This window comes from Dendrobates tinctorius, unplaced genomic scaffold (genome assembly GCF_039654945.1).
Source record: "Dendrobates tinctorius isolate UK_male_01 unplaced genomic scaffold, ASM3965494v1 ptg000003l, whole genome shotgun sequence".
Classification (NCBI taxonomy): domain Eukaryota; kingdom Metazoa; phylum Chordata; class Amphibia; order Anura; family Dendrobatidae; genus Dendrobates; species Dendrobates tinctorius.
Window position 1 is genome coordinate 42,966,770 of NW_027361671.1, and position 12,345 is coordinate 42,979,114.

The window sequence follows — 12,345 nt, forward strand, 5'->3', positions numbered from 1 at the left end:
GTTTTTGATTTTAAAGATTGTGCACCTGTTTAGAAAATTGAAATTAATCTATTTTACTCAACTAAGCAGTGTGAGAAACTTGCCTAAAGCTCATCATTGGAGCGTAGCCTTGGAGAACATTCCCAGTAAGATTTTTCCTCCAGTGGTTTTGAACATTCATGGCCAGTGTAAAGTAATGCAGTATATGTATGGCTTTTTGGCACCACGATTGCCCACCAGGCAATTGTTAGTTGAACAGTTCTTCAGCCATAAACCTTTGTTTAGCAATTTTGTCTGACTTCTTACAGGGTATGGCAGAACATTTAACTCTTACCATGGATTCCTCCCTCTGCATTGTAACGGATATACAGTCGGGAAAATAAGTATTTGATGCACTGCCGATTTTGCAAGTTTTCCCACTTAAAAAGAATGTAGAAGTTTGTAATTTTTATCATAGGTGTACTTCAGCTGTTAGAGACAGTCTAATAGAAAATCCTGAAAATCGCATTGTATGACTTATACATAATTTGCATTTTGGCTCTGTCCTCCCATGCAGATCTCCAGATTTTTCATGTTTTCAGTTTTGTCGTTGGGCAACATTGAGTTTCAGCTCCCTCCAAATATTTTTTTTTTGGATTTAGGTCTGGAAACTGGCTAGGCCATGCCAGGACCTTGAAATGCTTCTTATAGAGCCACTCCTTAGTTGCCCTGGCTGTGTGTTTCTGGTGATTGTCATGCCGGCAGACCCAGCCACAACCCAACTTCAACGCTCTTGCTGAAGGAAGGAGGTTGTTGGACAAAATATCGCTGTACATGACCCCATCCATCCTTCCTTTAATGCTGTGCAGTCGTTCTGTCCCCTTTGCGTAAAAACACCCCCAAAATTTGATGTTTCCCCCACCCTGCTTGACGATTGGGACTGTGTTCTTTGGGTTGAACTCATCCGTCTTCTTCCTCCAAGCATGGCGAGTGAAATTGATACCAAAAAGTTCTATTTTGGTCTCATCTGATTGCATGTCTTTCTCCCACACCTCCTCTGGATCATCCAGATGGTCATTGGTGAACTTCAAACGGGCCCCAGCATGTGCTAGTGTAAGTAGTGGGACCTTGCGTGCCCTGCAGGATTTTAATCCATGACTGCGTAGTGTTACTAACGGTAATGTTTGAAACTGAGGTCCTAGCTTTCTTCACTGACCACGTACTCCTGTGTAGTTCTGGGCTGATTCCTGACCTTTCTCAGAACCATCCTTGCCTCACGGGGAGTTATCTTGCATGAAGCCCCAGACCGAGTAAGATTGACAGTCATGTATTTCTTCCATTTTCTTTTTTTTTTTCTATTTCAAGTTTTTTAGTTTTGTTCTTAGAAAGTACATGAAAATACAATACAAATAGTTCAGTGGGTAAAATAAAACTATAAATATATGCTTAACTACAGTACATTGGGGCTATAGAGAGGATTTTCCATCAATATCCCGATCAAGCATGTGTTGTTTCCATAAGAAATATAAAGCGAGAGAGGGAGCGGTCCACGGCAGACCACCAATCAGAGTGTGATTATGAACATTTTTGTGAAGACATCCCGGATATTGTTAGTTGGGGGCTAGATGGTATGGGTCAGGGTTTTGGAAATCCAGCCTATCCCTCTAAATCAAACAGTATCTATCAACATAAGCTGGTGAGAGGGCAATCAGATGCTCCATCCTATTAAGGAGAGAAATCCGGGGCTGTGGAGTCGGAGTTAGTTTTGGTCGGAGTCGGTAGAAATGTACCGACTCCGACTCCAGCTTTAAAAAAAAATGTATTAATATTTCATAATTGAACTTTTATATGAATTTTATGTTACTCAAATATATATGTTCTATCAAACTATGAACAACAGTGATAAGCAGTTCTGCTGGAGATAGAGACATTTCTTACTTCTCGTGTGTCACTGTTCTCCACTGCCCTTATCTAATCTTATACTTGCTTAACCTCATGCTGCCCCAACCCCCCTACTTACAATGTATGAAACTGAAAGTGAAAATGTGTTGCAAATTCTTAGTAGTAAAGCTCCTCCTCTAGACTAGATCATACTTGGTGTGCATCTTCCAAGCATCTCACAGCTGCCTGCTACTCAGAAGAGGAAGACTGTAAGAAGTATTATCCTTTCAACAAACTTTGCATCAGTTAACGGTGAGTACATGAGGAATAATAACAGTATTACTGACCACTATATCAGTTGTACGACCTGGCAATAATTTTGTACAATTGTTTTTAGGAAAAACAATTGTCATTTGGATTGTGAATGCAGAATTAAAAACCTGAGAATGTCAAAGAAGCAATCACATTAAATCAGCTGTATTTGAACATTTCACCATCACTCAAGATAGAAAACATTATGTCTGTCAGTGTATGACAAATGATCCAGACGAAAACAAATGCTGTGAAGCCAAGATGAGTGCATATTCAGGCAAAGATGAAAATGCTCCTACCAGAGCTTCTAATCTAAAGAGACATTTACAGCGCTTTCATCCAGAAGTACTGAAAGCAGTGGATGAGAAAGACTGCATCCAAACCAATGAACCAGTGCCCAGCTCTTCCAGCCAAACAAAGGAGCAGAGAACTTTGCAGCCATCAGTTGCAAGATATTTTGTCAGTGACAAAGTTACTGTGACAATGACAGTAGATACATTTAAAAAACAGATCATAGAGCTTGTTGTAAAGGATAGTGTGCCTATTTCATTATTTTCACGACCAGCTTTTATGTGTCTGAATGGGGAAATGGCCCGCAAGCTTGGTGTTTCTCTGGAGAGAGAGAGTGTTAGAAAATTAGTAATCGAAGAAGCTTTTAAACAAAAGGAAGAACTTAAAAAAACTCTCAAGGGACGCTTTCTGTTTCTTAAAATGGATGCCTGCACACGTCACAGAGTGAACTATTTTGCCATCAATGTCCGATTTGTTTGTGACAAAAATGAAAGTTACCAAGACATTGGCAGTAAAAGACACCAAAGCTCATCACACCAGTGAGTTTCTCCAGGTCTTGGTGGAAAAGGTTCTGCAAGACTATGAACTTAAAAAAGAGCAAGTTCTTTCTGTCGTAACTGACAATGCTTCAAATATGATAAGTACTATTAAGCTAATGAATGAGAGTAATGATGGTGACCAGCAGCTAGAAGAACATTCTGGGTCTACAGACACAGAAATGTTTGAAATAGAGGAACACAGTATTGTAACTGAGGAGCAAACTGAAGTTGCTTCAGATGAACAGCAACATGATAGTTTAGATGATCTTGTTGAAACTGTGTCAATATGTTCTTTCATTCATCACATGCGCTGTGTTGTGCATACGCTACAGCTGGCTATAAGAGACAGTCTGCAAGAAGGACATGCTGCTGCACTGATTGGCAAGGTGAGAAAATTGGCTACTGTTGCCAGAACCCCTAAAGTTGACTCAATTTTGAAGAGACGTGCTGGAAAAGGGGCAATTATTGATCAAGCCACACGATGGGGCAGTACTTAATGATTCAGCGCTTGGTTGAACTGAAAACCTTTCTTGTAGACATGGCTAACCCTCAACTGACGCTAAATGAAAGTCAGTGCAATCAGGTGACTGAGCTGGAAAAATTGCTAGAGCACCCATTTACAGTGACTAAAAAATTACAAGCAGAGGACTTAACTCCAGGTATTTTCTTAAAGGAGTGGAAGAACCTGATGTTTCGCCTGTCCCAAAGAGGAGGGTTAATTGCAAGTGGCATTGCTACATCAATGAAACGGAGAGAGGAGCTACTATTACAAAATAACATTCTTTTGGCAGCTGTTTATGTAGACCCAATGCATCGGATTCTTCTAGATGATCAACAGCTAAGTAAAGGAAAAGAATCTCTGTTTGAAATAGCAGTAAGGATGAAAGGGTTGCAGAACAGTCAGGAGGAACAAGAAGAATTTGGTCGTCCTGCCACATCTTCACCGTCATCATCAACTGATGAAGAATTTAATTTAAAAAAATATTTGGATCACAAGGACCGTGCAAAGCGTTCCCGCATAGAAGAGTCCTCCCCATCAAGTAACACAGCCAGTACATTTCAGCAGAATTTTTCATGTGCACTAAAAGTAATAGAGAAATTTGACCGTTCATCAAAAATAACAGTGCAACAAGCGATTACTCTGTATCCTGACATTGTCAGAGATGTTGCCCGAGTGGTTACTGCTTTGCCACCAACACAAGTTAGTGTAGAGAGGTTGTTCTCTGCTCTCAAAATAATTAGATCAGATTTGAGGGCATCCATGAAGGAGGATCTGACAGAGGCAATACTTTTTCTGAGGACAAATTTATAGATTTCTTCTTATTAACTGCATAAAAGTGTTTATTGCATATTTACTTACAGTTTATAAAAGTTATTTGCTATATTCTAATTGTATTCTAATAAATGTAGTTTTTGCTCTGTGGTCTGATTACTTGTATGATAGTGAGAAACTGAATAAGCACGATGTTTAATATTTTACAACAGTAAATTTGTTATGAATTGGCCATTTATGAAGGAGCCGGAGTCAGAGTCGGAGCCTGATAAAATCCAGGAGTCGGAGTCGCAACTGTGGCTTACTGACTCCACAGCCCTGGAGAAATCCCCGCAAACCAATCCTCCACAGTGGGTGGATTAGTGCTTTTCCAATGCCATGGAATGACATTCTTAGCCGCCTGCATTAGGTAGCCTATTGACGACCTTTTATACATGCGTTTACTTCTTGGTGACATTGATAGGACGAGTCCTTCTGGTCTATTGGGGATGGTCAGACCAGTTATTTTCTCAGTCAAGGGGAACCACCTTTGCCCAAAATGTATTTATTTTAGGGCCCCCCCAACCATATGTGTGACGTTGTCCCCTTCCCCTCCCCACACCTCAACATCTGTCTGAGACCACTGTGTACCATCTATGGAGGACTGCTGATACCCGGTACCATCTAGAGATGATTTTGAAGGAAGTTTCGGGAGCTTTGGACTCTGTTGAGGTTTTATGTATTAGGAAGAAACATTTATCCCATTGTGGGTCAGAGAAGGACTTCCCCAGTTTTCTTTCCCATGCATCGCAATATTTTGGCCTGTTGTCCGTTATCTAGGCAATGAGGAGATTATAAATTAGGTAGATGGAGTGTGTAGGGGGTGACAATGATGAGTACAGTTTTTCAAACTTTTTGAGATCTCTGTGGAGATGTGTGCGCTTCTTCATAGCTAAATAGAAGTGTTGTAACTGACTATATTCATAATTAACCTTCGTGGAAGCAGCTCTTTCCTGTAGCAAGTCGTTGAGGGAAAGCAGCGAAGTATTGGAGTTGACATGAGAAAAGAATATCGGATGGGATTTGTTTGAACCGAGAAATCTATTTGCAGATAGGCCTGGTGGGAAATTCGCATTATCTGAAATTGGGAGCAAAGGGCCCTAGGGTCGATTTAAAGATAAGCTGTTTTTATGGCATCTCAAAGCCAGAACAGTGTTGTGGGTACTATATGATATGAGACCAGGAGAGGGAACAGTTAAATGGGTGCACCATGGCTGAGAGGTAAGAGCTTTAAAGCAAATGGATTGAGCTAGTCTGACCCATAATTTCACCTCCAAATGATGGAAGACGTCCAGGACTCTAGTATGTATTGCTGCCATGTAATATCTTCTACAATCCGAAAGGCTAAGGCCCCCCTTTTGTGTCTGATCAGGACTTCTCCACAAATACTTGGACCAAATGTGCAAAAGCTACTACGCATCCTTTCCCAAAAATTGGAGGCAATTGCCACTGGGATGGTTTGAAAGCGGTATAAGAGTTTAGGTAGGACGTTCATTTTTAGCATTTTTATGCAGCCGAACCAGGAAAAATCTTTCACCGTCCAAGAATTAAGATCTCTATGGAGTTGTTCAATAAAGGGCCCAAAATTAAGATAGACAGGAGAGGTCTTTATGAAGACGAATTCCTAAGTATTTAATGCCCTGTGAGGGCCAGGCAAAGGGAAAATTGGACTGGATGGAATCCTGTGTGGATTTGAGGAGGGATACAGAGTGCCTCTGACTTAGGTGCGTTGATTTAAATTTTTTTCCATTTTCTAATAATTGTGCCATCAGCGATTGCTTTCTCACCAAGCTGCTTGTCTATTGTCCTGTAGCCCATTCCAGCATTTTGCAGGTCTACAATTTTGTCCCTGGTGTCCTTAGACAGCTCTTGGGTCTTGGCCATGGTGGGGAGGTTGGAGTGTGATTGATTGTGTGTGGACAGGTGTCTTTCATACAGGTAATAAGTTCAAACGGGTGCATTTAGTACAGGTAATACAGTTATTGTAGGTGAGAAAACTTGCAAAATCGGTAGTGTATCAAATTCTTATTTTCCCCACTGTATATGTATGCCAAGTCTAAAAAGTCTTAAAGGGAATCTGTCACCCCTTTTTTGAGATATCATATAATGATATAATTCAATTGTGTGTCACATAAGGATTCTCTTAGTACTTTTGCTTCCCCCTGACCCCTCACCTTTCACGCATAAATACCTTTTTTATATCGGTTCAGATGTATGTAAACTGCCACGGTCCGGTCCGCTGGGCGGGGCTTATTCAACTGCTCCCCCCCTCGCTGTCTTGCGTTACACAAGATGAAATGTATAGAGGCAAAAGTACTAAGAGACTCCTTATGTGACACACAATTGAAAGATATCATTATATGATATCTCAAAAAAGGGGTGACAGATTCCCTTTAATCATTCCTACCTACATTTTTTGCTGTTAAATGTGTGTATAGATGATTCTCCAAGATCCAGCACTGTTCGCTCCTCTTCTCAGTGACGTCATCGTTCTTCAGTCTGTCGGGGTCACTCTTTGCAGAAGAGCCTTGAAGTTTCTTTTACCAAGTAAGTCTTTGGTGCCTTTTTCTAAGGCTCCATAGACTTCCATTGTGAAAACCACTTCTCTGCCACCTAGAGCACGACGTCAGTCAGAAGAGGAGCAGAACAGCGCTGGACACCGGAGAGAGCAGTGATTGAGTATATTAATACTCACACCACATTTCATGCACATTTATTTAATTTTAATAAAAAAAAAACAAAAAAAGTTAAGATGGGAATGCTTCTTTAATTTGCATTTGTTTTTTTTATGGCACGTATGTTGCTATAGGTGTTGTGGAGGTGGTTTGCACAACTTTTTTTTTTTTTTTTTTTTTTTAATTTATTCATTATGCATTTGTCTAAAAATATATATATTGAAAGCCTTCAGTCAAGCTTAGCCATAACTGTGCTTTTTGATAACGCGTAGTTATACATTTAGGTTGCGCAGTATGAAATCTCACCCCATTTATTCCGTTCAGGTTTCTCTGCATGTTTCTGATACAAGCTCCTGTTTAACTAGGCAGCTCCATTTCCTGCTTGGTCGTATCTTCTGCATCTTAACGCAGGACCTTGTTAGAATGAAATGTGATAGCGTCCGCTCTTCCTTGCTTAACACTGAGCAGGATTTATCGCTTTCTATTTAATTCTCACCTTGTGGACAGCGATTTCATGTTGGGCTCAATTTACTTGTCTTGCGTTGCCCTCTGTGTCCGCTCAGGAATATATCACAATTTGTTTTGCAGGTTAAAAACGGCGTCTGAGGAGCTTGCACAGACACAGCAGTCACTTGTAAGCAAAGAGGAGCTTCTCGCTGAAAGAGAGAAAGAGATCGAAGAATCTGCAAGCGCTTGTGAAAGAAAATCTGAGTAAGTTTCCTGCAGTTATTGTCTAAGGAAAGGCCATTGTTAAAATGAATGCTTGGCTCTATCAACCAAATAAATGACTTGTTAAGGTCAGTCTGTCTCCACAAACTCACAGTATAAGCTAACACATCACCTTTAGTGTTCTTTTCCAAACAATTTTATTAACATTTTATAACAGAGCATACATAAATGCAATATCATGAGGCATTCATGACACATGAAAGAAAAAATAAAAAAACACAACCAGACTATAAATAATAATAACTCATGGAAACATTTCCAGCCAGCGAGACCATTTCTTTATAAAGGAAGGAAGACAGCCATTCAGCAACGCCAATTTTTGCTCAAATGGCTTATGTGAAGTCAGCTTTGCAGTAATATCGAGTGAAGAAGGCACTCGAGTGGATTTCCAATAAACCGCAATTTCATTTTTAGAAACCAAAAGTAAATGAATAACCAATTTCCTAACAGAAGGATTCAAATGACTTGCATCTAATGAGAGCAGGGTGAACTGAGGAGTCGGTGAAAAATCTGATTTTAAAATATGAGAAATAAGAGAGGAGATGTCGTCCCAAAAATGCCGAAGACGTGGACAAAACCAAAATAAATGGGAAAGGCTACCATGTTGCCCGCAGTCCCTCCAACAGAGAGGGGAGATGGAAGGGTTGATAAAAGCTAGACGAGATGGCGAATAGTACCATCTCGATATGATTTTAAAGTAGAACTCATGGAGAGCCATAGACATGGTAGCAGAATAGGTTAGAGACATGGTCAGTTCCCAAACATCTGGGGTAACAGAAAAATTCAAAACCGATTCCCATTTTTTTGATATATGGGGATTTTATAAATGCAGAATCGTTGTTGAACCACTGGTAGATATGACGAGTGGACCAAAAAATATTATGGCCAGAGTTGCATAAAATATTGATCGCTGGCTCCGATAGCGGAGGGCAGCGAGTCACCAGTGGAGTCAAAAATTCTTTCAACATAGTAAAGTGTAGAAAAGCAGAGGAGGGAACCCCAAACCTATTCTTAAGATGAGAAAAAGCTACAAATTTATGACCATCAAAGATGTCATTTAATTTAGAAATACCCCAGTCAGCCCAAGTAGAATGCAAATCGAATAAATAAACAGATGCCAGAAAAGAGAGAGGAAGCCTCAACAGGAGTTGAATCCTAGAAAAACCACTCTTAAATTTAAAAAAACTTCCTCCAAGCCACAATAGCAGCCATAAAAATTGGATGATTAGACTGAGATAAATGCTTAGATGTCAATAGATTCAAAATAAGAGAACAAGGAGGGGAATTTTTATTAAAATAAAATTCTAAGTCCGCCCATGAAGGTATATGGCCAGTTGACCACCAACATAGACTTTGCTTAAGATTAGAGTAATAATAAGCTGAGATGTTAGGTAGTTCCATACCTCCACGTAACTTATGTTTGTATAACTGATTTGAAGCAATACGGGAATTTTATTTCCCCAAATAAATATATTAAGGCGTGTCTGCAGACTAGGTAAATAAAGAGTGGAAATAAGCAGGGGAAGGGATCTGAAAACAGAGGATTTTGGGAAGGAATATTGATTTGGCTACTAGACTATTTCCCCACCAGGACAATTCTTTGTCCGCATAAAAATTAAGGCCTTTAGAAATGGAGGCAATTAGGGAACCTAGGTTAGTGGAAATCAGAGATCCAAGGTTTCTAGAAAACCGCAGACCTAAATGAACAATTTCCCTCTCTGCCCAACCCCAAGAAGACAGCCTTTATACTCCTGATTTGAGAATTGGTGAGATTAAATTGGAAAATTTGGGATTTGGACTCATTAATCTTAAAATAGGAAAGGGAGGAACATTTTTGAATAAGGGATTGTAAATGTGGAATAGAGGAGCAGGGATTAGTGAGACAGGAGGACATCATCAGCATATAGACTGACCTTAAACTCCTGACGATCTGTTCGAACACCCTCTATGGAGGAATGATCTCTGACTGGGATGATTTAGCGAATCCTGCTTTGAGCAGGGGGTTGGACTAGATGGCCCAGGAGGTCCCTTCCAACTCTACGATTCTATGATTCTAATTGGGCTAGCGGTTCTATTGCAAGGTCAAAAAGCAATGGAGAGAGGGGACAACCCTGCCGGGTACCATTGGAAATGGGGAGGAAAAGTGATTATTAATGTAAATTTTTGCTTGAGGGTCAAAATATAAGGCCATAATTTTGGTGATAAAGTCTAAATTAAATCCAAATTTTAGTAGGGAGCATCGGAGAAAGGTCTAATTCAAGCGATCAAACGCTTTTTCTGCATCTAATGAAATTAGAGCAGAAGGAAGTTTTTGGGAATTGATTAACTTTATAATATTAGCCGTCTGGTCCCTTCAATGGATTGCCGATGTTTGATAAAGCCAATTTGGTCCGTGGAAATTAATTTAGGCAGAATAAGATTAAGACTATTAACTAAAACTTTAGAATAAATTTTGAGGTCAGTATTTATTAATGAAATGGGACGATAATTAAGAATTTGAACAGGATTAGTATTGGGTTTGGGAAATAGTACGATTGTAGCATCTAAATTTTCTCTAGGGAAGGAATCAACGGACCCAGCTGCATTAAAAAGTTTAGTTAAATGGGGGACAAAAATGTCGCGGAAAGACTTATAATAATTACTATAACCATCGGAACCAGGGGCTTTATATGACTTTAATTGACTAATGGTGTCACCAATCTCTTAAGCAGTAAAAGGAGCAGATAAAATATCTGCGTCCACAGAGTTGAGATTTGGAAGGTTAACCGAAGAATTAATAGAGTCCGCATCTGGAGCGTGTAGAGAGGGATCAGACCTCAAATTATACGCTTGATTGAAATATTTCGCCAATTCATTTGCAATGTCTTGTGGGTTGGTGAGGGATAATCCCTTAGGAGAAGTAATTTTGTCAATGCGGGTGCGTACTCAAAGCTTCTTTATTCGATTAAACAAAAAACGGGTGGGTTTATTAAGGGACATGTAATGATGAAATTTTGATTTCTTTACTGCTGAATCATAGAACGAAAAAATTGTGGCCCTTAATTCATTTCGAAGATGGGATACATCAGCTAGAGATGTGGAGCTAGAGGGAGGATTCTTAGATAAGGACAATTCCAACTCTTTCTCCTTAATTAAAGCCTGTAAATTTTTAATTTTTTGACGGATAAAACTTTTTATACGGGAGGAAATACGAATATGAGTGCCTCGTATAACCGCCTTGTGAGCATTCCACTGGAGGAATGGTTTGGAAGGATCAAATATATTTTCTGAAAAATACAAATTGAGAGATTTAGATATTTCCTTATGGTAAGTAGGATTTTTAAAAATAGAAGCATTACACTTCCACAACTGCTGATTATTAAGAGTGCCCCTCAACCAACTTAGCAATAACAGAAGCATGATCTGAAATAGATTTATTTCCAATTGAAACTGAGGAAAATCTAGGGAGAGAAAATACGTCTGACAAAATGAGGTCAATACGAGAGGCAGATAAGAGAGTCAGAAAAAAATGAATATTCCTTTGAGGTGGAATTGAGAGAACAAAAACGTCAAAAAATTCATTGGTGAAAAGCCCATTATTTAAAGAAGGGAAATTAAGTACTGGAAGAAGAGGCATCAAGCGTATTATCGGGTACCAAGTTAAAATCACCTAAGAGGAGGCCATAAGGAATACACCAAACGGGAAGAGCCCTGGCCCAGATGGGTTTCCCCCCACTTTTATAAACTATTCAGAGAACAGTTAACACCACATATGACAAGGACTTAGAACTCCATTTCTGAATCATCATGGTTTATGCATCAATCTCTGGCGGCCTATATCACAGTATTGCCAAAACCGGGAAAAGATCCAACAGTGGTCTCTAACTATAGACCGATCTCTTTAATAAATATAGATGTAAAGCTATTAGCGAAGATACTGGCCAACAGACTTGCACCCCTATTACCATATACTGTATAATACATTCAGACTAGGTGGGTTTCATTCAGGGAAGAGAGGCTCGTGATGGAGTGTTGAAGACTATATCTTTGATCGCTCATGCCAGGACCCACCGGAAGCACCTGGGACTGATATCGGTGAACGCCGGAAAGGCGTTTGACCGAGTGAGGTGGAGCTTCCTTCAATCAGCCCTCCGACAGATAGGGTTGGGGGACAGGTTTTTATACAAAATTGCGGCCCTTTACACGAACCCGTCAGCTACAATTAAAATTAATGGATTGCTCTCGGACCCCTTTCAGATTCATAATGGAACGAGATGGGTGTCCTCTCTCGCCCTTGTAGTACACGGTGGCAATGGAGCATTTAGCGGTAGCGGTGAGGAATAACCCTAGCATATGGGGTATCAAGATAGGTCAGAAGCATTATAAAACATCATTGTATGCAGATGATCTTCTTTTATACATCTCTCAACCTCACATCACCATACCTGCACTAATGTCCGAATTCAAAAAGTATGGAGAGGTCAGTAATTTTAAGATAAGCTACACCAAAACCGAGGCACTTAATATCACTTTACCATGGGGGGATGTGGAGAGGGCAAAATAATCCCATTCAAATGGCAGATGGGCGCCATTAAATATTTGGGCATACAGGTCCCCTCAGACCTAAACTAATTATACACACTAAATTATGAAACCCTACTGAATAAAA

General features: G+C 39.9%; 1 protein-coding gene across 8 annotated transcripts in view; it reads left to right on the top strand.

The window, feature by feature from the left end:
* FER (FER tyrosine kinase) overlaps positions 1 to 12,345 on the top strand; it is a 416,817-nt gene that overhangs the window by 83,623 nt on the left and 320,849 nt on the right. For all 8 annotated transcript variants that reach the window (XM_073548571.1, XM_073548350.1, XM_073548649.1 and 5 more), the window contains exon 10: positions 7,557 to 7,679. In XM_073548571.1, coding sequence (XP_073404672.1) covers positions 7,557 to 7,679 — 123 coding nt within the window. The remainder of the gene's footprint in view (positions 1 to 7,556; positions 7,680 to 12,345) is intronic.